The sequence below is a fragment of the Panulirus ornatus genome, chromosome 34 (assembly GCF_036320965.1).
Source record: "Panulirus ornatus isolate Po-2019 chromosome 34, ASM3632096v1, whole genome shotgun sequence".
Classification (NCBI taxonomy): Eukaryota; Metazoa; Arthropoda; class Malacostraca; order Decapoda; family Palinuridae; genus Panulirus; species Panulirus ornatus.
This window is the reverse complement of record NC_092257.1, coordinates 18,897,913-18,925,412: the sequence shown is the minus strand read 5'-3', so window position 1 is coordinate 18,925,412 and position 27,500 is coordinate 18,897,913. Positions and strand designations below refer to the sequence as shown.

The window sequence follows — 27,500 nt, the reverse complement described above, 5'->3', positions numbered from 1 at the left end:
CCCCAGATTCTTTCACCAGCATAGAAAAAAAAAGAAGAAGTCATCAAATAATGTCTTTTACTGGACGTGAGAAACGACGCCCCCCCAAAAAAAAGAAAAAATTACCAAGGCGTCATCTGACTTTGGACGCTGGCTACAACCCAGACCAGAACACAAGCAAGGCATCAACGTACTTAAAGCTGACCCCCAAGTAACCACACGAGGGAGGACCGCCCGTCTCGTACCACCACCACAAACACCTGTTGCCGCGGGAGGACGTGTGTAGGGGACGAACACCTCCCCTTAAAATGGCATTCGATCTTCTTCCCGTGTCTTTGCCATAGGCCACCTGCCGGCCACCGGAGACACTATCGAAACATCTTCTAGCCTCGTTCGTACCTTCCTGGAACACGCAGCGGCATCGGGTTTCCAGCCCCCAGTTCATCAAATGGCCCCACAGACTCAGGTTTCCAGCCACCAGTTCATCAAATGGCCCCACAGACTCAGTTTTCCAGCCACCAGTTCATCAAATGGCCCCACAGACTCAGTTTTCCAGCCACCAGTTCATCAAATGGCCCCACAGACTCAGTTTTCCAGCCCCCAGTTCATCAAATGGCTCCACAGACTCAGTTTTCCAGCCTCCAGTTCATCAAATGGCCCCACAGACTCAGGTTTCCAGCCCCCAGTTCATCAAATGGCCCCACAGACTCAGTTTTCCAGCCCCAGTTCATCAAATGGCCCCACAGACTCAGTTTTCCAGCCACCAGTTCATCAAATGGCTCCACAGACCCAGTTTTCCAGCCACTAGTTCATCAAATAGCTCCACAGACTCAGTTTTCCAGCCACCAGTTCATCAAATGGCCCCACAGACTCAGGTTTCCAGCCCCAGTTCATCAAATGGCCCCACAGACTCAGGTTTCCAGCCCCAGTTCATCAAATGGCTCCACAGACTCAGTTTTCCAGCCCCCAGTTCATCAAATGGCCCCACAGACTCAGTTTTCCAGCCTCCAGTTCATCAAATGGCCCCACAGACTCAGGTTTCCAGCCCCAGTTCATCAAATGGCCCCACAGACTCAGGTTTCCAGCCCCAGTTCATCAAATGGCCCCACAGACTCAGTTTTCCAGCCACCAGTTCATCAAATGGCCCCACAGACTCAGGTTTCCAGCCCCAGTTCATCAAATGGCCCCACAGACTCAGGTTTCCAGCCCCAGTTCATCAAATGGCCCCACAGACTCAGGTTTCCAGCCCCAGTTCATCAAATGGCTCCACAGACCCAGTTTTCCAGCCACCAGTTCATCAAATGGCCCCACAGACTCAGGTTTCCAGCCCCAGTTCATCAAATGGCCCCACAGACTCAGGTTTCCAGCCCCAGTTCATCAAATGGCCCCACAGACTCAGGTTTCCAGCCCCAGTTCATCAAATGGCCCCACAGACTCAGGTTTCCAGCCCCAGTTCATCAAATGGCTCCACAGACCCAGTTTTCCAGCCACCAGTTCATCAAATGGCCCCACAGACTCAGGTTTCCAGCCCCAGTTCATCAAATGGCCCCACAGACTCAGGTTTCCAGCCCCAGTTCATCAAATGGCCCCACAGACTCAGGTTTCCAGCCCCAGTTCATCAAATGGCCCCACAGACTCAGGTTTCCAGCCCCAGTTCATCAAATGGCCCCACAGACTCAGGTTTCCAGCCCCAGTTCATCAAATGGCCCCACAGACTCAGGTTTCCAGCCCCAGTTCATCAAATGGCCCCACAGACTCAGGTTTCCAGCCCCAGTTCATCAAATGGCCCCACAGACTCAGGTTTCCAGCCCCAGTTCATCAAATGGCCCCACAGACTCAGGTTTCCAGCCCCAGTTCATCAAATGGCTCCACAGACTCAGTTTTCCAGCCACCAGTTCATCAAATGGCCCCACAGACTCAGGTTTCCAGCCCCAGTTCATCAAATGGCCCCACAGACTCAGGTTTCCAGCCCCAGTTCATCAAATGGCCCCACAGACTCAGGTTTCCAGCCCCAGTTCATCAAATGGCTCCACAGACTCAGTTTTCCAGCCTCCAGTTCATCAAATGGCTCCACAGACTCAGTTTTCCAGCCTCCAGTTCATCAAATGGCCCCACAGACTCAGTTTTCCAGCCACCAGTTCATCAAATGGCCCCACAGACTCAGGTTTCCAGCCCCAGTTCATCAAATGGCCCCACAGACTCAGTTTTCCAGCCACCAGTTCATCAAATGGCCCCACAGACTCAGGTTTCCAGCCCCAGTTCATCAAATGGCTCCACAGACTCAGTTTTCCAGCCCCAGTTCATCAAATGGCCCCACAGACTCAGTTTTCCAGCCCCAGTTCATCAAATGGCCCCACAGACTCAGTTTTCCAGCCACCAGTTCATCAAATGGCCCCACAGACTCAGTTTTCCAGCCACCAGTTCATCAAATGGCCCCACAGACTCAGGTTTCCAGCCCCAGTTCATCAAATGGCCCCACAGACTCAGGTTTCCAGCCCCAGTTCATCAAATGGCCCCACAGACTCAGGTTTCCAGCCCCAGTTCATCAAATGGCCCCACAGACTCAGGTTTCCAGCCCCAGTTCATCAAATGGCTCCACAGACCCAGTTTTCCAGCCACCAGTTCATCAAATGGCTCCACAGACCCAGTTTTCCAGCCACCAGTTCATCAAATGGCCCCACAGACTCAGGTTTCCAGCCCCAGTTCATCAAATGGCCCCACAGACTCAGGTTTCCAGCCCCAGTTCATCAAATGGCCCCACAGACTCAGGTTTCCAGCCCCAGTTCATCAAATGGCCCCACAGACTCAGGTTTCCAGCCCCAGTTCATCAAATGGCTCCACAGACCCAGTTTTCCAGCCACCAGTTCATCAAATGGCTCCACAGACTCAGTTTTCCAGCCTCCAGTTCATCAAATGGCCCCACAGACTCAGTTTTCCAGCCACCAGTTCATCAAATGGCTCCACAGACTCAGTTTTCCAGCCCCAGTTCATCAAATGGCCCCACAGACTCAGGTTTCCAGCCCCAGTTCATCAAATGGCCCCACAGACTCAGGTTTCCAGCCCCAGTTCATCAAATGGCCCCACAGACTCAGGTTTCCAGCCCCAGTTCATCAAATGGCCCCACAGACTCAGTTTTCCAGCCCCAGTTCATCAAATGGCCCCACAGACTCAGTTTTCCAGCCACCAGTTCATCAAATGGCCCCACAGACTCAGGTTTCCAGCCCCAGTTCATCAAATGGCCCCACAGACTCAGGTTTCCAGCCCCAGTTCATCAAATGGCCCCACAGACTCAGGTTTCCAGCCCCAGTTCATCAAATGGCCCCACAGACTCAGGTTTCCAGCCCCAGTTCATCAAATGGCCCCACAGACTCAGGTTTCCAGCCCCAGTTCATCAAATGGCCCCACAGACTCAGGTTTCCAGCCCCAGTTCATCAAATGGCCCCACAGACTCAGGTTTCCAGCCCCAGTTCATCAAATGGCCCCACAGACTCAGGTTTCCAGCCCCAGTTCATCAAATGGCCCCACAGACTCAGGTTTCCAGCCCCAGTTCATCAAATGGCCCCACAGACTCAGGTTTCCAGCCCCAGTTCATCAAATGGCCCCACAGACTCAGGTTTCCAGCCCCAGTTCATCAAATGGCCCCACAGACTCAGGTTTCCAGCCCCAGTTCATCAAATGGCTCCACAGACTCAGTTTTCCAGCCCCAGTTCATCAAATGGCCCCACAGACTCAGGTTTCCAGCCCCAGTTCATCAAATGGCCCCACAGACTCAGGTTTCCAGCCCCAGTTCATCAAATGGCCCCACAGACTCAGGTTTCCAGCCCCAGTTCATCAAATGGCCCCACAGACTCAGGTTTCCAGCCCCAGTTCATCAAATGGCCCCACAGACTCAGGTTTCCAGCCCCAGTTCATCAAATGGCCCCACAGACTCAGGTTTCCAGCCCCAGTTCATCAAATGGCCCCACAGACTCAGGTTTCCAGCCCCAGTTCATCAAATGGCCCCACAGACTCAGGTTTCCAGCCCCAGTTCATCAAATGGCCCCACAGACTCAGGTTTCCAGCCCCAGTTCATCAAATGGCCCCACAGACTCAGGTTTCCAGCCCCAGTTCATCAAATGGCCCCACAGACTCAGGTTTCCAGCCCCAGTTCATCAAATGGCCCCACAGACTCAGGTTTCCAGCCCCAGTTCATCAAATGGCCCCACAGACTCAGGTTTCCAGCCCCAGTTCATCAAATGGCCCCACAGACTCAGGTTTCCAGCCCCAGTTCATCAAATGGCCCCACAGACTCAGGTTTCCAGCCCCAGTTCATCAAATGGCCCCACAGACTCAGGTTTCCAGCCCCAGTTCATCAAATGGCCCCACAGACTCAGGTTTCCAGCCCCAGTTCATCAAATGGCCCCACAGACTCAGGTTTCCAGCCCCAGTTCATCAAATGGCCCCACAGACTCAGGTTTCCAGCCCCAGTTCATCAAATGGCCCCACAGACTCAGGTTTCCAGCCCCAGTTCATCAAATGGCCCCACAGACTCAGGTTTCCAGCCCCAGTTCATCAAATGGCCCCACAGACTCAGTTTTCCAGCCTCCAGTTCATCAAATGGCTCCACAGACTCAGTTTTCCAGCCACCAGTTCATCAAATGGCCCCACAGACTCAGGTTTCCAGCCCCAGTTCATCAAATGGCCCCACAGACTCAGTTTTCCAGCCACCAGTTCATCAAATGGCCCCACAGACTCAGGTTTCCAGCCCCAGTTCATCAAATGGCCCCACAGACTCAGTTTTCCAGCCTCCAGTTCATCAAATGGCCCCACAGACTCAGGTTTCCAGCCCCAGTTCATCAAATGGCCCCACAGACTCAGGTTTCCAGCCCCAGTTCATCAAATGGCCCCACAGACTCAGGTTTCCAGCCCCAGTTCATCAAATGGCCCCACAGACTCAGGTTTCCAGCCCCAGTTCATCAAATGGCTCCACAGACTCAGTTTTCCAGCCCCAGTTCATCAAATGGCTCCACAGACTCAGTTTTCCAGCCACCAGTTCATCAAATGGCCCCACAGACTCAGGTTTCCAGCCCCAGTTCATCAAATGGCCCCACAGACTCAGGTTTCCAGCCCCAGTTCATCAAATGGCCCCACAGACTCAGGTTTCCAGCCCCAGTTCATCAAATGGCCCCACAGACTCAGGTTTCCAGCCCCAGTTCATCAAATGGCCCCACAGACTCAGTTTTCCAGCCTCCAGTTCATCAAATGGCCCCACAGACTCAGGTTTCCAGCCTCCAGTTCATCAAATGGCTCCACAGACTCAGTTTTCCAGCCTCCAGTTCATCAAATGGCTCCACAGACTCAGTTTTCCAGCCTCCAGTTCATCAAATGGCCCCACAGACTCAGTTTTCCAGCCTCCAGTTCATCAAATGGCCCCACAGACTCAGTTTTCCAGCCACCAGTTCATCAAATGGCTCCACAGACCCAGTTTTCCAGCCACCAGTTCATCAAATGGCCCCACAGACTCAGTTTTCCAGCCACCAGTTCATCAAATGGCCCCACAGACTCAGTTTTCCAGCCACCAGTTCATCAAATGGCTCCACAGACCCAGTTTTCCAGCCACCAGTTCATCAAATGGCCCCACAGACTCAGTTTTCCAGCCTCCAGTTCATCAAATGGCTCCACAGACTCAGTTTTCCAGCCTCCAGTTCATCAAATGGCCCCACAGACTCAGGTTTCCAGCCCCAGTTCATCAAATGGCCCCACAGACTCAGGTTTCCAGCCCCAGTTCATCAAATGGCCCCACAGACTCAGGTTTCCAGCCCCAGTTCATCAAATGGCCCCACAGACTCAGGTTTCCAGCCCCAGTTCATCAAATGGCCCCACAGACTCAGTTTTCCAGCCACCAGTTCATCAAATGGCCCCACAGACTCAGGTTTCCAGCCCCAGTTCATCAAATGGCCCCACAGACTCAGTTTTCCAGCCACCAGTTCATCAAATGGCCCCACAGACTCAGTTTTCCAGCCACCAGTTCATCAAATGGCCCCACAGACTCAGGTTTCCAGCCCCAGTTCATCAAATGGCCCCACAGACTCAGGTTTCCAGCCCCAGTTCATCAAATGGCCCCACAGACTCAGGTTTCCAGCCCCAGTTCATCAAATGGCTCCACAGACTCAGTTTTCCAGCCCCAGTTCATCAAATGGCCCCACAGACTCAGGTTTCCAGCCCCAGTTCATCAAATGGCCCCACAGACTCAGTTTTCCAGCCACCAGTTCATCAAATGGCCCCACAGACTCAGTTTTCCAGCCTCCAGTTCATCAAATGGCTCCACAGACTCAGTTTTCCAGCCACCAGTTCATCAAATGGCCCCACAGACTCAGGTTTCCAGCCCCAGTTCATCAAATGGCCCCACAGACTCAGGTTTCCAGCCCCAGTTCATCAAATGGCCCCACAGACTCAGTTTTCCAGCCACCAGTTCATCAAATGGCCCCACAGACTCAGTTTTCCAGCCTCCAGTTCATCAAATGGCCCCACAGACTCAGGTTTCCAGCCCCAGTTCATCAAATGGCTCCACAGACTCAGTTTTCCAGCCTCCAGTTCATCAAATGGCCCCACAGACTCAGTTTTCCAGCCCCAGTTCATCAAATGGCTCCACAGACCCAGTTTTCCAGCCACCAGTTCATCAAATGGCCCCACAGACTCAGTTTTCCAGCCCCAGTTCATCAAATGGCCCCACAGACTCAGTTTTCCAGCCACCAGTTCATCAAATGGCCCCACAGACTCAGGTTTCCAGCCCCAGTTCATCAAATGGCCCCACAGACTCAGTTTTCCAGCCACCAGTTCATCAAATGGCCCCACAGACTCAGTTTTCCAGCCCCAGTTCATCAAATGGCCCCACAGACTCAGGTTTCCAGCCCCAGTTCATCAAATGGCCCCACAGACTCAGTTTTCCAGCCACCAGTTCATCAAATGGCCCCACAGACTCAGGTTTCCAGCCCCAGTTCATCAAATGGCCCCACAGACTCAGGTTTCCAGCCCCAGTTCATCAAATGGCCCCACAGACTCAGGTTTCCAGCCCCAGTTCATCAAATGGCTCCACAGACTCAGTTTTCCAGCCTCCAGTTCATCAAATGGCCCCACAGACTCAGTTTTCCAGCCACCAGTTCATCAAATGGCTCCACAGACTCAGTTTTCCAGCCTCCAGTTCATCAAATGGCCCCACAGACTCAGGTTTCCAGCCCCAGTTCATCAAATGGCTCCACAGACCCAGTTTTCCAGCCACCAGTTCATCAAATGGCCCCACAGACTCAGGTTTCCAGCCCCAGTTCATCAAATGGCTCCACAGACTCAGTTTTCCAGCCTCCAGTTCATCAAATGGCTCCACAGACTCAGTTTTCCAGCCACCAGTTCATCAAATGGCTCCACAGACTCAGTTTTCCAGCCTCCAGTTCATCAAATGGCCCCACAGACTCAGGTTTCCAGCCCCAGTTCATCAAATGGCTCCACAGACTCAGTTTTCCAGCCTCCAGTTCATCAAATGGCCCCACAGACTCAGGTTTCCAGCCCCAGTTCATCAAATGGCCCCACAGACTCAGGTTTCCAGCCCCAGTTCATCAAATGGCTCCACAGACTCAGTTTTCCAGCCTCCAGTTCATCAAATGGCCCCACAGACTCAGGTTTCCAGCCCCAGTTCATCAAATGGCCCCACAGACTCAGGTTTCCAGCCCCAGTTCATCAAATGGCCCCACAGACTCAGGTTTCCAGCCCCAGTTCATCAAATGGCTCCACAGACTCAGTTTTCCAGCCTCCAGTTCATCAAATGGCTCCACAGACTCAGTTTTCCAGCCTCCAGTTCATCAAATGGCCCCACAGACTCAGGTTTCCAGCCCCAGTTCATCAAATGGCCCCACAGACTCAGGTTTCCAGCCCCAGTTCATCAAATGGCCCCACAGACTCAGGTTTCCAGCCCCAGTTCATCAAATGGCCCCACAGACTCAGGTTTCCAGCCCCAGTTCATCAAATGGCTCCACAGACTCAGTTTTCCAGCCTCCAGTTCATCAAATGGCCCCACAGACTCAGGTTTCCAGCCCCAGTTCATCAAATGGCCCCACAGACTCAGGTTTCCAGCCCCAGTTCATCAAATGGCCCCACAGACTCAGGTTTCCAGCCCCAGTTCATCAAATGGCTCCACAGACTCAGTTTTCCAGCCCCAGTTCATCAAATGGCCCCACAGACTCAGGTTTCCAGCCCCAGTTCATCAAATGGCCCCACAGACTCAGGTTTCCAGCCCCAGTTCATCAAATGGCCCCACAGACTCAGGTTTCCAGCCCCAGTTCATCAAATGGCCCCACAGACTCAGGTTTCCAGCCCCAGTTCATCAAATGGCCCCACAGACTCAGGTTTCCAGCCCCAGTTCATCAAATGGCCCCACAGACTCAGGTTTCCAGCCCCAGTTCATCAAATGGCCCCACAGACTCAGGTTTCCAGCCCCAGTTCATCAAATGGCTCCACAGACTCAGTTTTCCAGCCACCAGTTCATCAAATGGCCCCACAGACTCAGGTTTCCAGCCCCAGTTCATCAAATGGCCCCACAGACTCAGGTTTCCAGCCCCAGTTCATCAAATGGCCCCACAGACTCAGGTTTCCAGCCCCAGTTCATCAAATGGCTCCACAGACTCAGTTTTCCAGCCTCCAGTTCATCAAATGGCCCCACAGACTCAGGTTTCCAGCCCCAGTTCATCAAATGGCCCCACAGACTCAGGTTTCCAGCCCCAGTTCATCAAATGGCCCCACAGACTCAGGTTTCCAGCCCCAGTTCATCAAATGGCCCCACAGACTCAGGTTTCCAGCCCCAGTTCATCAAATGGCCCCACAGACTCAGGTTTCCAGCCCCAGTTCATCAAATGGCCCCACAGACTCAGGTTTCCAGCCCCAGTTCATCAAATGGCTCCACAGACTCAGTTTTCCAGCCTCCAGTTCATCAAATGGCTCCACAGACTCAGTTTTCCAGCCCCAGTTCATCAAATGGCCCCACAGACTCAGGTTTCCAGCCCCAGTTCATCAAATGGCCCCACAGACTCAGGTTTCCAGCCCCAGTTCATCAAATGGCCCCACAGACTCAGGTTTCCAGCCCCAGTTCATCAAATGGCTCCACAGACTCAGTTTTCCAGCCCCAGTTCATCAAATGGCCCCACAGACTCAGGTTTCCAGCCCCAGTTCATCAAATGGCTCCACAGACTCAGTTTTCCAGCCACCAGTTCATCAAATGGCCCCACAGACTCAGGTTTCCAGCCCCAGTTCATCAAATGGCCCCACAGACTCAGGTTTCCAGCCCCAGTTCATCAAATGGCCCCACAGACTCAGGTTTCCAGCCCCAGTTCATCAAATGGCCCCACAGACTCAGGTTTCCAGCCCCAGTTCATCAAATGGCCCCACAGACTCAGGTTTCCAGCCCCAGTTCATCAAATGGCCCCACAGACTCAGGTTTCCAGCCCCAGTTCATCAAATGGCCCCACAGACTCAGGTTTCCAGCCCCAGTTCATCAAATGGCCCCACAGACTCAGGTTTCCAGCCCCAGTTCATCAAATGGCCCCACAGACTCAGGTTTCCAGCCCCAGTTCATCAAATGGCCCCACAGACTCAGGTTTCCAGCCCCAGTTCATCAAATGGCCCCACAGACTCAGGTTTCCAGCCCCAGTTCATCAAATGGCCCCACAGACTCAGGTTTCCAGCCCCAGTTCATCAAATGGCTCCACAGACCCAGTTTTCCAGCCACCAGTTCATCAAATGGCCCCACAGACTCAGGTTTCCAGCCCCAGTTCATCAAATGGCTCCACAGACTCAGTTTTCCAGCCTCCAGTTCATCAAATGGCTCCACAGACTCAGTTTTCCAGCCACCAGTTCATCAAATGGCCCCACAGACTCAGGTTTCCAGCCCCAGTTCATCAAATGGCCCCACAGACTCAGTTTTCCAGCCACCAGTTCATCAAATGGCTCCACAGACCCAGTTTTCCAGCCACCAGTTCATCAAATGGCCCCACAGACTCAGGTTTCCAGCCCCAGTTCATCAAATGGCCCCACAGACTCAGTTTTCCAGCCTCCAGTTCATCAAATGGCCCCACAGACTCAGTTTTCCAGCCCCAGTTCATCAAATGGCCCCACAGACTCAGGTTTCCAGCCCCAGTTCATCAAATGGCCCCACAGACTCAGGTTTCCAGCCCCAGTTCATCAAATGGCTCCACAGACTCAGTTTTCCAGCCTCCAGTTCATCAAATGGCTCCACAGACTCAGTTTTCCAGCCCCAGTTCATCAAATGGCCCCACAGACTCAGGTTTCCAGCCCCAGTTCATCAAATGGCCCCACAGACTCAGTTTTCCAGCCTCCAGTTCATCAAATGGCTCCACAGACTCAGTTTTCCAGCCACCAGTTCATCAAATGGCTCCACAGACTCAGTTTTCCAGCCACCAGTTCATCAAATGGCCCCACAGACTCAGGTTTCCAGCCCCAGTTCATCAAATGGCTCCACAGACCCAGTTTTCCAGCCACCAGTTCATCAAATGGCCCCACAGACTCAGTTTTCCAGCCCCAGTTCATCAAATGGCTCCACAGACCCAGTTTTCCAGCCACCAGTTCATCAAATGGCCCCACAGACTCAGGTTTCCAGCCCCAGTTCATCAAATGGCCCCACAGACTCAGGTTTCCAGCCCCAGTTCATCAAATGGCCCCACAGACTCAGGTTTCCAGCCCCAGTTCATCAAATGGCCCCACAGACTCAGGTTTCCAGCCCCAGTTCATCAAATGGCCCCACAGACTCAGTTTTCCAGCCACCAGTTCATCAAATGGCTCCACAGACTCAGTTTTCCAGCCCCAGTTCATCAAATGGCCCCACAGACTCAGGTTTCCAGCCCCAGTTCATCAAATGGCCCCACAGACTCAGGTTTCCAGCCCCAGTTCATCAAATGGCCCCACAGACTCAGGTTTCCAGCCCCAGTTCATCAAATGGCCCCACAGACTCAGGTTTCCAGCCCCAGTTCATCAAATGGCCCCACAGACTCAGGTTTCCAGCCCCAGTTCATCAAATGGCCCCACAGACTCAGGTTTCCAGCCCCAGTTCATCAAATGGCCCCACAGACTCAGTTTTCCAGCCACCAGTTCATCAAATGGCCCCACAGACTCAGTTTTCCAGCCTCCAGTTCATCAAATGGCTCCACAGACTCAGTTTTCCAGCCTCCAGTTCATCAAATGGCCCCACAGACTCAGGTTTCCAGCCCCAGTTCATCAAATGGCCCCACAGACTCAGGTTTCCAGCCCCAGTTCATCAAATGGCTCCACAGACTCAGTTTTCCAGCCCCAGTTCATCAAATGGCCCCACAGACTCAGGTTTCCAGCCCCAGTTCATCAAATGGCTCCACAGACTCAGTTTTCCAGCCACCAGTTCATCAAATGGCCCCACAGACTCAGGTTTCCAGCCCCAGTTCATCAAATGGCCCCACAGACTCAGTTTTCCAGCCACCAGTTCATCATTGGTGTTTTTCTGTCCCCTGAGGGTGGGTTTATAACCCCAGCAGGTGGGTTCTGTAGCCCCCTCCTGCAGGTGGGTTCTGTAGCCCCCTCCTGCAGGTGGGTTCTGTAGCCCCTGCAGGTGGGTTCTGTAGCCCCTGCAGGTGGGTTCTGTAGCCCCCTCCTGCAGGTGGGTTCTGTAGCCCCTGCAGGTGGGTTCTGTAGCCCCTGCAGGTGGGTTTAAAACCCACTGAAGTAGGGTTTATCCGATGGTAGTCTAAAGGACCTTCACCTAGTGTAATAGAATGACATTTCGTCGTCGTTCGGTGTGGAGATGCTGGCTCTCTCTCTCTCTCTCTCTCTCTCTCTCTCTCTCTCTCTCTCTCTCTCTCTCTCTGTCTCTCTCTCTCTCTCTCTCTCTCTCTCTCTCTCTCTCTCTCTCTATTTCATTATTTTCTTTCCTCACCTTCTTTTTTTTTTATTTCCCCCTCCTCTCAACATTATCTAAATTGAAAGTTCCCTCGCGTCGAGTTTTACACTGCTGGAACGGGAGCCATTCAACACAGACCCCCTTCCACCCGTGTTCCCTCGACGGGTAGATAAAACACTTGAGGGAGACCCCCTGTCTCTTTACCTGGCCTCCTCATTTATTCCTGGCCTCCTCATTTATTCCTGACCTCCTCATTTATTCCTGACCTCTTCCTTTATTCCCATCTTGCAAAAGAGGCGGCAAGTTGATCAACTTTCACGACTCTCGCAGGGCGTCTCAGATTTCTTCATGTTACTTCAGCTTCCTCAACCCATTTTCTTTAAGAGAGAGAGAGAGAGGGATCTCTCTCTCTCTCTCTCTCTCTCTCTCTCTCTCTCCCCGGGCAATAACAGATTCCCCGAATGTGTTCATTCGGTGGATACCATCATGGAAAACTCCGCTGGAGTAAACTTGTAAACTTTCCTGGAATCTTGATAGAAGACGCCTTTCCAGGTTTGTGTGTGTGTGTGTGTGTGTGTGTGTGTGTGTGTGTGTGTGTGTGTGACTATCTCTTGGAGCTCTGTTGGGGCAAAAGCCAAGATTAGCATCATAATAGACATCTGTTACTAAGAGCATTGTTGCCTACGGCGTTACCTTCGGTAGTAAGTCCTCGACGAATGACGCCCACCCACCCAATACACTGAGTCTCCATTTCCAGCCCTTGGTAGCAGGGGCGTTAGTTGAGGATCCTGCCCAAGTGAAATGACCGCCAACGTATACACCTCTCACAGACCCTACATGTTTCTTTCTTCCACAGACGAGAGGCGAATGAGGACCTAGAGGTAGGTCGGTTTTAGAAAATCTTTCATCGTATATGTCTCTCTGAATGGGGACTATTATCGTCCCCTTCGGTATTTCGGAGGCCTTTGTGCTCTCTCATTCTGAATCTGTCACACTTGCCACTGATGTATGCACAATTTTAGATGATTTCTGCTCAAGGTAAATTTTAAGATGGGTCGTGGCGTCGTAAGGAGATATTCAGATGCGTGAACGACAAAGGCTCGTACAAAAACACTGTTGTTTTTTTAGTCATTACCCAACTGCTTTTTCCATGGCCTTCCCTCACCTTCCTGCTTGAGGATCCTCCTTTCCATAGGGCCTCCACAGCGGTCAGAGAACCAGGTACGTCCACCGGGTAAGACCACAGGACAAGTGTGGTGATGTGTGTACTCTATGGTTGTGTGGAGTGAGGATGCAGCAGCTGAGGGACGAGTGTTAAGTGTCCTCACTTTAGAATGTTACATCTTGGGGCATGACGGGGTCGTGTGGAATGCTGAATCGGTGTTTTTAATGTCAAAGAGAGAGATGGGTGGTGTCCATGGGGAAAATGAAACACGATAAGTTCCCAAGTGCACTTTCGTGTAATAATCACATCATCAAGGGAGGTACAAGATAGAAATGTGACAGTCTTCTTAGTCTTTTTCACCACTGCTAATCCAGCCTGGCTCTGCCACCTACAGCACTCGCTGCTCCGTTCTTCTCGTCGGCTTACGACGGTGTCTTCTTGCCTTCCAGGTGTGCCGGTGGTGCGACCAATGGGCGAAATCACCGCAGTAGCGGGCGAGAGATTGGTCCTTACGTGTCCCGTGGGAGGGTACCCCATCCACTCGCGTACTTGGTTCAAAGGTCAGTAATATTCAGCTCCTGTGGTCGTCCACTGGTAAGTTGGTGGGTTCAGTGATGGACTATATTCTGGACTCTACCTCTGTACAAGTCCTTGAGGCTATGGTCCCCGTCAGTTGCTTCAAAAGCAAAAGTTTACTAATCTTACATACATAGACACATACATGCATTCATACATACACCCATACATGCATACATACATACATACATACATAACGCGCACCCATGTACTCCCCGCAGAAGGCCTGCAGCTTCCTGTGAGTCGCCGGCAGGTGGTGCACACGAACGGATCCCTGGTGATCGACAACGTTCAGCGGGTGACGGACGCTGGCACCTACTCCTGCACTGCCTCCACCAGGCACGGCGACAAGAGCACCCAGTCAGTCCAGGTCAAGGTACTCGGTACGTAAACCACTTGTCTCCTTCTTGTGTGTAGAGGGTGAGAGAGAGACTTCGGGCGGGGTAGTACGTATGTGAGGAAGTGACGGAGACGTTTATGGAGGAAGTGTGGTGGAGGGAAGTGAATGAGAGGAGGAAGAACAGGCGGAAACGGGATGAGCGGAGGAAGAGGAGGAAACTAATTGAAAGGAGGAGGAGGAAGAGGCGGAAACTAATTGAGGAGGAGGAGGAGGAGGAGGAGGAGGAAGAGGTGGAAACGAGATTATATGAAGAGGGAGGGCGAAGTGCAGAGGAGAGGGAGGAAGAGTGTGACGGCGATAGGGAAGAGAAGCAGACGTGGAAAAGAAAGTAGTGAAAGGGATGGTGAGAGTGAGAGACGAGGAGAGTGCAGAAGAGGGACGAGAAAGGAGAGCGAAGAGTAACTGGAAGGCAGTGAAGCAAAGGAAGAATAAGGAGTTGAGGGAAAGACACAAACCTGACACGCTAACTGAAGAAGGGGATTTTGAAGAAAAGCTTAAGCTGAAATAAGGAATGAAGAGCATGACGTAAATAACTGCCTGGGAAATAAATATACGACCGAGGGATGGGGGATGGAAGAATATGGGATGTAAAAGGGTAGAGAGGGGAAGGCTGGCGGAGGGGAAAGAGAATATGTAGGGCGAAAATTGAAATACGCGCGGAAGAGGAGGGGATCTCAGGTGTTTATTCTGTATGCAGGAACGTGCAGGGGAATGTGTGTGTGTGTGTGTGTGTGTGAGAGAGAGAGAGAGAGAGAGAGAGAGAGAGAGAGAGAGAGAGAGAGGCGGTGCTCAAGGGAGTGTGTGTGAGAGGGGGAGAGTTGCAAGTCAAGTGAAGCTGGAAGTCGTATTCAAGGGTGAAAGTCAAGTGACACACACACTTATCTCTCACCAGGTGATGCACACTTCTCGTGTGTGTCTCGTTGTCTCCTCCTTCGTCGTCCCGTCTCTCTCTCTCTCTCTCTCTCTCTCTCTCTCTCTCTCTCTCTCTCTCTCTCTCTCTCTCTCTCTCTCTCTCTCTCGTCAGTGGCCTGGGGAAAAGTTTGCTTTAGAGCAACGAAAAGGAAATTAGATATTGTTTCACATCTGGTTAATGACGTATATCTTTTTTTCTCTCTCTCTCACTCATCCTTCTTCTTCTTCTTCTCCTCCTTCTTCTTCTTCTTCTTCTTCTTCTTCTTCTTCTTTTTCTTCTTCTTCTTCTTCTCATTCTTCTTCTTCTCCTTCTTCTTCTTCTTCTTCTTCTTCTTCTTCTTCTTCTTCTTCTTCTCCTTCTTCTTCTTCTCCTTCTTCTTCGTCAAGAGTGTCATTATCGGTCGTGTCCAGTAACGTAGATATAAATATGTACAGGGAATTGAAGTCGGTTCTCATTTGTCGTATAAATATCACTTGTTATAAAGGCTGTAGCTTTGGCTACGATTCACTCCTTAATCTTTCCTCCTCCTCCTCCTCCTCCTCCTCCTCCTTTTCTTTCTCTGCCGTTCTTCTTCCTCCTCCTATTCCTTTTTTTCCCTCCTTCCCTCTTCCTCTTCCTGCCGTTCATCCTCTTCCTCCTCTTCCTCCTCTTCCTCTTTCTCTTCCTCCTCCTCTTCCTGCCGTCCCTCCTCCTCCTCCTCTCCTCACCGAGGCTTACATACAGCTGCACGGAGGGAAAAAAAAGACAGCGAGCAATACAGGTTTGGTATCATCGCTTGAGTAGTATCTCTTGAGCCTCCAGCTCTGTGAGTGAAAGAACCCCATTTTTTCGGCTGAGTTGCAGATAGCAGTTACAACACACCTGTACCAGACTATTGCTGTTATGATGTTTGGTAACACGAATGTATGTACAGTTGCGGTAAAATTACCTGCCTGCCACGGTCCTAGCTTAAAGAATATACCGTTTTTATGTGTGGTATCTCAGTGTGCTTGTGTGTGTGTGTGTGTGTGTGTGTGTGTGTGTGTAATTACCTATTTGTCCTCTACGGATTGGGATGGTGGGGGTTTTTCCTCTCTTAGGACCCCACCATTTGTGTGTGTGTGTGTGTGTGTGTGTGTGTGTGTGTATGTGTGTATTTTTGAGTCACTTCATCTCGTTAGCCAATCTCTAACATTAACCACTTAGATATAATCTAACGAAATAACAATGTTGTGGGTTTTACCTCAAACCCTTCTGTCTCTCCTTTTAGAATCAAGTTAGATACATAACAGGATCTCAAATATTTTTTCAAAGGAATTGATATGTCATGTTATATATGTGTTGTATGTCTCCCTTCAACGCAACAGCAAAAGGTAAAGTTTTGTGATAGATAACTCACTGTTTTGTTAATAGATACCTCACTGTTTTGTTAATAGATAACTCACTGCTTTGTTAATAGATAACTCACGCTTTTGTTTATAGATACCTCACTGTTATTTCAATAGATAACTCACTCTTTTGTTGATAGATAACTCACCGTTTTGTTAATAGATAACTATAGATAGATAACTCTCACGTCCTGAGCGATAATCAAAAGCTGTTGCTGGACTTTTTCTTTCGAATTAACTCTCATAATGACCACCTCAGGAGATTGTGCTTCCCTGGCCTAGGAGATAGATAGGTAGATGTGAGTATGTAGGTATACATGTATCATGTAGCAAACCCTAGCCCGTAACCAGCTGACGTGGGGTGTGCACAGTGCCGCCTCGTATTTTGCCCTTCAACCAAGACCACCATCTGTCCGAGGGGAACCGCCTGACGCTGACGTGCGTGGTGACGGAGGGAGACCTGCCGCTCACCATCACCTGGTACAAGGACGGCGCCAAGCCTGAGGGCCGCGAGCACACGTGGGGGGACTTCAACAGTCACTTGGGCATCGCGCACGTCCTCCCCCACCACGCGGGGAATTACACGTGCCGCGCCACCAACCGCGCCGCCTCCGACCAGCAGACGGCGGCGATCTACGTGAACGGTAAAGACCCCCGCCTCGTTCTCATTCCCTCAGGCGGCGTGTCCCCACTTAACCCTGCCTTTTCTTCCAGTGCCGCCCAGAATAGGACCTTTTACATTTCGGAAGAACGCGGCTGCCGGCATCCGTGTGCAGGTCAGCTGCAGCTTAGAGCAGGGCGACCTGCCCGTCACCATCCGCTGGCTCAAAGACGGCGAGGCGCTCAGCCCCGACCACCAGGGCGCTATGGACCCCCGCCTACTGGGGAGGCTGGGCGTGGACGTCCGCTTCCTAGACGCCTACTCCAGCCTCCTGGTGATTCCCCACCTGACGGCCGCCCACGCCGGCAACTACACCTGCCAGGCGACCAATGCCGCCCGCTCCGTGACCTACACCGCCCCTCTCACCGTCAGCGGTAACGTAACCCCGCCCACGAGCCGTGTCCGCACCAACACGCCCGCACCCGCACCGTCACTCGCCAGTAATGCCGCTGGCGGCCACTGCATGGTGCCGTAGGGGTAGTGACGCCGCCACCGCCGCACTGCACCGTAGTTATTGCTTGTCCAGCACCGGCCGCCCGCCCGCCCACACTGCACAACACACACCACCACCCGCTGAGGGTACGCTGCACGCCCAACCATGACACGAGACCAGTCCTCGACGGAGGGGCTCACTTGGTGTCCAGGTTACGTTCATGCGCAGGTCTTCTCTCGAGTCTAGATACATCCAGAATGAACTGGGACGAAAAATCTTATCTGTAGAAGCCACAGTTGGCTCATAGCCCGTTTTTTTCTTTCTCTCAGATTCGGAACCTCCATTAGTCCTGAGGTGTTTGAAATATAAGATAAAGACAACATTTTTGGATTTACTGGATCTTTAAGCATGGATGATTTACACCTTGACTTGACATCGGTCGAGAAGAACTCGACGTACGCATACCATCAAGGGTCATCGAGGGTGTGCAGCGTGCCTGTTCAGTCATCACTCACACTGCAACCCCCTTTTCCCTCCCTCCCACCCAGTGGTCTACCAAGAACAGTGTTTCTGTCTCTGTCTCTCCTGAAGGCTTCTGGCTCGACACTTGTGGACGAGATCTATACAGTAAGTCCCCCCCTCTGCCAAGGCCCATCAAGCAAGCAGCCCGTACGTAACTTTGTCTAGCACATTCAGCTTCTGGTGCTTTTGTATCTGTCTCTGATGACCTAAAATTATGGCTTTTTTCCTCACTCTCTCTCTCTCTCTCCTGACCGACACGCCAGCTACTCCTGTATACACACACACACACACACTCCTGAGCAGCGAGGGATGAGTGAGTTCTGGGTCAAGCTGCTCGCCTCGTCTTGGCCAACCCAGCTCACCAGTAGCAGCAACTCTCACGTATATTCTCTCACACACGTCCCCCTCTCACTCCAGCTGTCTTGGCCAGCCCAGTAACAGTAGCAGCAACTCTCACGTATATTCTCCCACACACGTCCCCCTCTCACTCCAGCTACTTATTGCACAGTTACTGTAACTGCACATTTTTGTCTATGATGTACTGTACCGAAAACCATAATTTGTCAGCACCTTATGTTTTAACCCTTCTTCACTCTCTCTCTCCCCCTCCTCACAGCACTGGACCCCACGTCTGCCCAGAGTTCCATATTAAGTGTAAAGATGATGTCATCCATACTTACCCCCATGGTTATCGCCACTTCGTCACTTTTTTATGAATTTTCAGCACTTCGCAGGATTTTGTGTACTTCTAACGCACCTCAGGGATATGAATTTTGATGTCAGAACTTATTAATGAGTGATTTTTTCCTTCCTCCTTAATTTCCCTCCCCTCTTCATTTGCATGAGTTACTATGAGTACCAATATCAATTTGATTTATCACAATGTTGACTTGTATCATTATGATGCCAACACCAGGTCACCACAATGTTTCTGACCTCACCATCCATGCCCACAGTACCACACCACCCCACAGTCACCATTACAGTGACCAGGGGGTCACTACCACAGTGACCAGGGGGTTACTACCACAGTGGCCAGGGGGTCACTACCACAGTGACCAGGGGGTCACTACCACAGTGACCAGGGGGTCACTACCACAGTGGCCAGGGGGTCACTACCACAGTGACCAGGGGGTCACTACCACAGTGACCAGGGGGTCACTACCACAGTGGCCAGGGGGTCACTACCACAGTGACCAGGGGGTCACTACCACAGTGACCAGGGGGTCACTACCACATTAACCACGCGTCTAAGCCTATACCACCATTAACCATAACTCAGCGACACCATACCATCCTAGATTTACCGTGACATTAACCTTGTTTCGCCACTCCCCAGTAACCCAAGAGCATCACCACCACCACCTCGATAACCCAGTGTCGCCCTCACACTACTAAAAGCCCCATACGAAAAGCATAGAGATAGCCGATCACTCCCCTAACACAATATACCCACGACGCAAACATGACACTGGTTCAACGTCACTACACACACTCACAGTCACCACTACATTAATCCAGTAGTTGGCTCACCGTCACTACACACACTCAGCATCACCACTACATTAATCCAGTAGTTGGCTCACCGTCACTACACACACTCAGCATCACCACTACATTAATCCAGTAGTTGGTTCACCGTCACTACACACACTCACCATCACCACTACATTAATCCAGCAATTGGTTCACCGTCACTACACACACTCACCATCACCACTACATTAATCCAGCAGTTGGTTAGCCGTCACTACACACACTCGCCATCACCACTACATTAACCCAGCAATACAACGTCAGTTCAGCGTTGGTATTGTAAACGCTCACTAAGTTTGACCACTACGGTAACCTTAGTATATCACCCCTACACCAGCCTTCCTAATGTCACCACCACATTAACCAACCTCACGTGGTCACCACGACACTAACCCCGTGTCAACACCTCATTAACCTCTCACGAAGTCAGCACCACACTAACCCCGTGTCACCACCACACTAACATCCCCCCTCTCCCTCTTGTCACCACCTCATTAGCCTCCCCCGCTCACGTGGTCAGCACACCACATACTAACCCCATGTCACCACCTCATTAACCTCCCCCGCTCACGTGGTCAGCACACCACATACTAACCCCGTGTCACCACCACTACAGTGCCCCCTCGCTGGGTGTCTGAGCCCGTGGACCAGAGCGTGACCAGAGGAGGCGAGGCCCTGATCCACTGTCAAACTGAAGGCTTCCCTCCCCCGAAGATCATCTGGAGGAAGTACCATGGTTAGTGTGGGGTCATCATGATGATGACTGTATACCTGTGGGGTCATCATGATGAGTATACCTGTGGGGTCATCATGATGATGACTGTATACCTGTGGGGTCATGATGATGAGTATACCTGTGGGGTCATGATGAGTATACCTGTGGGGTCATGATGTTGAGTATACCTGTGGGGTCATGATGATGAGTATACCTGTGGGGTCATGATGAGTATACCTGTGGGGTCATGATGAGGAGTATATACCTGTGGGGTCATGGTGATGTGTATACCTGTGGGGTCATGATGAGGAGTATATACCTGTGGGGTCATGATGATGAGTATACCTGTGGGTCATGATAATGAGTATACCTGTGGGGTCATGATGATGAGTATACCTGTGGGTCATGATGATGAGTATACCTGTGGGGTCATGATGATGAGTATACCTGTGGGGTCATGATGAGTATACCGATGATGAGTATACCTGTAGGTCATGATGAGTATACCTGTGGGTCATGCTGAGTATACCTGTGGATGATGAGTATAGCAGCAGGTGATCAGTATAACCACACAGATGATACGAATGATACACTGTGATCATGTATTAGCGTCTCTCTCTCTCTCTCTCTCTCTCTCTCTCTCTCTCTCTCTCTCTCTCTCTCTCTCTCTCTCTCTCTAACTCTCCCCCAAAGGTGCATAAAAGGTGTATAGCACTATATGCCCTTGATCCACCCCATACGTTTGGGCAAGGAGTTCAAGATAGAGTGATAGATACACATGGAAGATGAGATAGACAGATAATTTAGGTTGAAGAATAGATCATGAAGTTAGTGTATGGTAAATAAGATGTCTATGCTCAGAGCAATTATCATTACTGCTATAATGATTCTGTTAAATGAATTATTTGCGTTGTAGTTATGATTATATCACTGGAATAACTGAATTGCAGTTATGATTATATCACTGCTAACAACTCGTGTTATAGTCATACACCAGAAACTAATTTTTCAGGGACTGATGAGCAACAGCCATTTCTAACCTTCCTTGGCCTTCTGCAGGCGATGCCCCGGGCAGCTACCGCGACCTGCTGGGTTCCAGCGGCGTCCAGCAGCTGACCAACGGCTCCCTCCTCCTGACGCAGGTCACCAAGGACGCCGAGGGACGTTACGTGTGCGATGCCACCAACGGAATCGGCGCAGGGCTAAGCAAGGTGGTCCAGATTACCGTTAACGGTAAGGTCGCCGATCAGTGAGTAATGTCCAACGGGAATAACAGTAGACTTGTGTGTGTGTGTGTGTGTGTGTGTGTGTGTGTGTGTGTGTGTGTGTGTGTGAGTGTGTGTAAGAAGAATATAATTCAGGAAGTTGTATATAGGTCGAGTGTATCTCTAGATTCGGGGAACATACGTCTTTGACGATGGTCCACCAAAAATATAAGGTAATTCAGGAGTCTGAAGGTAAAAAAAAAAAAAGGACATCGAAAAAAAAGGGTTAGATGACACATACTGTGAAGGTAGCGAGGGATCAAAGAGGATTTGAACTCTTCGTCGAGTTTTCCAACTGAGCTGTAAGTCACGCGGGAGAAAAAAAGTACTTAGGGGGGAATAAAAGGGGGGGGAGGAGAAATTATCTTAGTTCCAGAGAGAGTTTTGGGTGTGTCACTTTTCAGGGTTAATTACCATTGGTCAAAGAGGAGAAGCGATCTTGAATGAAGAGGAAGCGAGTCTGGGAGAGAGAGAGAGAGAGAGAGAGAGAGAGAGAGAGAGAGAGAGAGAGAGAGAGAGAGAGTGGAGCTTACGTCAAAGGGGAAAAAACTGAGAACAGGTCATGGGGAAGTAACAGCCCTTTGATGATGATCAAGATGGGTAAAGAAGTGAACTAAAGCCAATGGGAGGTGGGATAACGTTTCAGAAGAGAGTGTGACCTTCCATCCAGGTCACAGAAAAGCGAGCGAAGATTAAAGGGACAAAATCGGCTGGAAGAACTGTAAACCGAACCCAGCTACAGACGGGCTATGTCCCGAGGTGAAAGGAATATGATGGAAGGGGATTAAAGGTTAATCATTTGACCTGAGGAGGAAGACAAGGGATTAATCATATATCATAACGCACTTAAGGCAAGGGAAGATTAATGCCATTAGAAGAAGTAGACTAGAATTGGATGACAGTATCCAAAGATACTCAAGAATTGTAAGAAATAGTGGAGTCTGACCATTTTCCTTTATATCAGATACTTTCTATAGATATTGATGACACACGCACACACACACACACACACACACACACACACACACACACACACACACACACACACACACAGAGGCTACAAGGGAGTTTTCTCATATGTGCCATTCAGTGCAGGTGCTGGCCTCATACTTCATCGTACATTTCCTATAATCACCAGTCCTACCCTCCCTCAGGCATGGATCCTCTGATGGCGGAAGTTAAGAGCCACTTCCTTTAATAATAACCCTTTTTCTTCGAGCTCTCTTCGACCTTCTTATAATCATGGTTTTGTAGATGATTTCCCTGAGCCTCTACACTTCTTATCTTTATCATTTTTTATGACACTAGGATCCTATGGCCATTCCTTTATGGTGGTGATCGTTTTTATCATCCTATCTGCTTCTTGTTCAAGTGAGGGGGTGGGTATATATTTACGGTGCAACAGAGAAAACGGACTATTGTAAGTCAAGGGAACGTATATACGATCGATGGATTCAAAGAAAAAGTGGGAAAACAAGGGTTGTAAAGAAAATGTATGAAGAGAGTGAGGGTAAACTGATATCTAAAGAAAATGGTTAGTCTGCTGCTACTACATGGCTACCTGAAGCATTGACGGGAGATGGAGAGAGGAGACGTATTGTGACCAAGAGGGGTAAGTGGTGTAGATATGTATGATGATGGAAGGGTCTAGTGGATAGATGGAACATTACTGAGACCTTGTTTCGTGTTGAGGATGAAGGAGATGTTAGGGATTGTGTACTTGAAGGAACCATGAGACCCTGGAGACTATGCGAGGGTGAAGTGTGCCAGGGCTCTTGGAGTAGACGAGGCAACTGGAGGTGTGAGGGAGGGTAAGGATGAGGCCATACACGGACGGGTTTCGCTTTTATGGCATTAAAGAAAAAAGCTGCTCGGTTACGGGAGTGTACAAAGGGACTGGATGAATGCGAGTGATTCAGCCTTAATACAAAGGCAAGTATATTGAAAGTGAACGTAAAAAACTCAAGTGGAAATTAATCTTCATCAACAGGAGAAAACGTATATGGCTGCAGGCATAGTGTACTTAGAGAGGGAGGGGGGAAAAAAGAGGTCTGAAAATGGTGGTAGTTGAAAGGACATTTGATGAGCCTTTTCAAATGTCTATTGTTTCACATTATAGATGTATTTTTAATGTAATTTAAGGGAAACATTTGAATTCTTTCCCACAGTTGTCTTGTTATCTATGGCGTCAAAATGGACGATAAAACACAGAGGCCATATACACAGTAAGAGCGTACATGGTCTAAGAATTGTATCCTCAACACCTGTAGAATATGTCAGGGATTTTTCCGACTAGTTGGGTGTAGGTAGGTAGACGTGTGACGACCCTCGTGATCCCAGCTGTTAACAGGCCCAGACAGCGAACAGACCAACAGTAAAACAACGGTCAACAGTTTGTATGGTACTGAGGCACGGGAAGGACTCATGGACTGTGGTGTGAATCCACACGTCTTGTGGTTATGTGGCTAGTCTCAAAATCTGAACACCACGAGGGTTAGTTCCATACAGCAACGGAAAAGGATATATACAGTATTACGTAAGGGTTCAGTCGCCCAGACACTGGGTCCAGGAGGCATACACAAGTGTGTCTTTATCCTAAAGACTTCAAAGTCTGGCTTGTCTCCAGGAACTGCCAATACCGTCTGAATGCTCTTTATAAAGGACAGATTATCAAGATTGTGTGAAAACTGCGTCTGTTTGAGACAGGAAAAGGCTTGGAGTCTATCATGTGATATAGCTCTCTTAATGACTTAGTCGAGGGAGGAGTTATTATATGTATATAAAGCTGTGAATTTACATATTCATGTTACGAGAGTATATGCATACATTATACACACACACACACACACACACACACACACACAAATACACACACACACACACACACACACACACACACATATATATATATATATATATATATATATATATATATATATATATATATATATATATATATATATATATACTTTACCCTCTTACCCAGCATCCTCTTCCATGGGCTTCCGCAGCGCTTAGGAAGGCCGCCATGTCCACCGAGCGGAACCACAGGGCAAGAAATAGTTAATGTTGTGTGTATGTGTGCAGGACAGCGGTGTAAGCGTTCAGTGACCTCAATACGAAAGGTGTTACATCTCGGGTTACGAGGGAGATCTTGTGATATGATGAATGGTTGTTTGCAGTATTGTGGCGTCCAGAACACAAGAGAGAAAGTGTGACTCGTGCAAGTCTGGGGAGCGTGATTTCAGATGGATTTATGTCTAATGACGGGGATTTTAAGACTGGGCTGGAAGGTTATAGTTATCTAGTGTTTTTTGGGTGATTGTTGTCTGTATATGTTTTGTCAGTTTTGTGTTTGCTTGGGAAGAGGGGGATTTGTAAGTTGCTGATGTGTGAGGCTAGGATGAAGTTATCATTTCTACTTTAAGTTTGGTGTCTGGTAATGAAAGGTCCAGAGCTGCTGCAGCTGAGAAATAAGCGCTGAGCATCTTAAGATGAGACGTTATTTGAAGAATTGTTGCTTCATTATGCTGATGTTGAGTTTCTGTATTTGTCGGGTGGCCGATGACTGTTCTAATTGGTCTGTTTTTTGTGTGGTTTGCAGCAGCTTATATGTTCCCAAGATGGATGATCCTGTAGGTGAGATGTAGTTTAGGATGAAGTGAACCAACTGTTCGTAGAGGGATTGTTTTTTTTTCTATGTACAACACCTGTGCTAGGAAGTGTCCAAGGAACATTGAGTGTGTTTATGGCCTTATGTTTGTGGTGTGGGGAGTGAACGTGGTGTGTGTGTGTGTGTGTGTGTGTGTGTGTGTGTTGTATGCTGTGGTTAGTATGGCTTGGAGCTTTGTTGTGTGGGAGTGGTTGACTATTCAGGTGTATGGGAGGGTGTAGCTCGTCGGACTTCACGTCTGCCAGAAGTCGAAATGGAGGCAGTGGATTTCTGACAGAATGTAGACATCTGCTGTTGCTTGAATTAACGTCAGGGTGCTGTGGTTGTGATTGCGTGGACCATGTGCACATGAGAGGACCTTCCATGCTTTGGTTTGCAGGAGGGTGATGGGAGGCCATGTAGGAGGAAATTGAAGAAGGCTAGAGGAAAAGAGAATGTGTTGGCTGGAAGACTTCATCGTAGAGCTTAATGATTCTGGAGGTGAAGCCTTTGTGGATGACTCCTGGCTTGGCGCCCAGCTATGATGTTGGCGAACTGATCTTTTCACATTTCTCCTGGAAGAGGGTGTCATGTATCTCTTGTATGAGAGAGAGGGTGTGTTAGGGGATTGGATAGAATATCTTGTCAATATCTGTTGATGCTAGTATCTACCTGTTCAGTACTACTACCACGACCACACTGCTAGTTCAGTACCAACACCATCAGTACTATACACTCCCAGTTTACTACCCCATCAGTGCTGCACTACCAGTTCACTACCACCATCAGTGATACACTCCCAGTTCACTACCACGATCAGTGCTACACTACCAGTTCACTACCACAATCAGTACTATACACTACCAGTTCTCCCTCCCAGTACTATACACTACCAGTTCACTACCACAATCAGTACTATACACTACCAGTTCACCCTCCCAGTACTATACACTACCAGTTCTCCCTCCCAGTACTATACACTACCAGTTCACTCACCTCGTCCCGGATCATCTGCAGCTCCGCCCAGGTTCACCAGCCGGGCCACCAACGTGAGTGTGGGTACTGGGGGCCACGCCATCCTCCGCTGCCCCGTAACAGGAGACCAGCCCATGAAGCTCTCATGGCGCAAGGACGGCAGGATCATCACGCCCTCAGAGTCGTACAGGTAAGGATTCTGGTCATCCTTCCGTAACCCAGTTATCCTGTGTGGTCTTATTTCCCTGGCCTACATTCCTACCACGAACAGAAAGACCCCAGTGGTGTGGTGTGTCTGCCTTTCCTTGAAGACCTCGTAACAAAATGCTTTAGAATTTGTTTAATGATGTATTTGTAATTATTCACATGGCCTGTGGTATTGGTCTGATGTTATATATAGAAAAAAAGGATTTATCTCTGATTCTGTCTTTTGTAAAATCCGATCTCGTTATATTTGGTCTTTCTTTTGAATCTATGTATAACGTAATGGGTGATTCCTTACACAGGACCCGTATGGTGAGGCTTTCTATAAAAAAGAAAAAAACAGTTATTAAGGAAAAGATTCTCTCTCTCTCTCTCTCTCTCTCTCTCTCTCTCTCTCTCTCTCTCTCTCTCTCTCTCTCTCTCTCTCTCTCTCTCTCTCTTCTACAGGTAGGGAACCTACTCTCCCTTCTACAGGGAGGGAAACTTCTCTCCCTTCTACAGGGAGGGAACCTTCTCTCCACCTTCTACAGGTAAGGAACCTTCTCCACCTTCTACAGGTAGGGAACCTACTCTTCACCTTCTACAGGTAAGGAACCTTCTCCACCTTCTACAGGTAGGGAACCTACTCTTCACCTTCTACAGGTAAGGAACCTACTCTCCACCTTCTACAGGGAGGGAACCTTCTCCACCTTCTACAGGTAGGGAACCTTCTCCACCTTCTACAGGTAGGGAACCTACTCTCCACCTTCTACAGATAGGGAACCTACTCTCCACCTTCTACAGGTAGGGAACCTACTCTCCACCTTCTACAGATAGGGAACCTTCTCCACCTTCTACAGGGAGGGAACCTTCTCCTGTCTGTTATACAGGTACAGGTGAGGCGGACCAGCCGCGCCCCGTCCCTTACAAGGCAGATCAAGATAACATCCTATTCAGACCTTCAAGTTAATAACGTCATACGACTCCGGTGCTGGATCTAATCAGGTCTCGTTTCCTGAAGACCCAAATTTGCATACAAACTGGGAGACTAATCGCCCATCAGAACTTTTGGCACTCGTGCCTTTAGGGGAGATATGACAAGGGAGAGCGTTCTCTTGGTCCCCCACCCAGCCGTCCAAGGTCGGGTCATCTGGCGACACGCCCCCTTCCTCCTCCTCTTCCTCCTCCTCCTCCTCTTCCTCCTCCTCCTCCTCCTCCTCCTCCTCCTCCTCCTCCTACTCCTCAACCCACCG

At 49.9% G+C, this 27,500-nt stretch overlaps 1 protein-coding gene across 6 annotated transcripts in view; it reads left to right on the top strand.

The window, feature by feature from the left end:
* Positions 1 to 13,501: 13,501 nt before the first annotated feature.
* The window catches only part of LOC139759970 (cell adhesion molecule Dscam2-like), a 42,080-nt gene continuing 28,081 nt past the window's right edge, over positions 13,502 to 27,500 (top strand). For 4 of the 6 annotated variants that reach the window (XR_011715187.1, XM_071682689.1, XM_071682688.1 and 1 more), the window contains exons 1-6: positions 13,502 to 13,609; positions 13,847 to 14,008; positions 17,020 to 17,340; positions 20,074 to 20,193; positions 21,232 to 21,405; positions 26,107 to 26,254. Coding sequence is in view for 5 of the 6 variants with exons in the window: in XM_071682689.1 (XP_071538790.1) it covers positions 13,519 to 13,609; positions 13,847 to 14,008; positions 17,020 to 17,340; positions 20,074 to 20,193; positions 21,232 to 21,405; positions 26,107 to 26,254 (1,016 nt within the window). In the remaining variant the exon portion in view is untranslated. Of the gene's footprint in view, positions 13,610 to 13,846; positions 14,009 to 16,676; positions 16,950 to 17,019; positions 17,341 to 20,073; positions 20,194 to 21,231; positions 21,406 to 26,106; positions 26,255 to 27,500 lie in introns of all 6 variants that reach the window. The other 2 variants (XM_071682690.1, XM_071682692.1) reach the window with 2 other exon arrangements.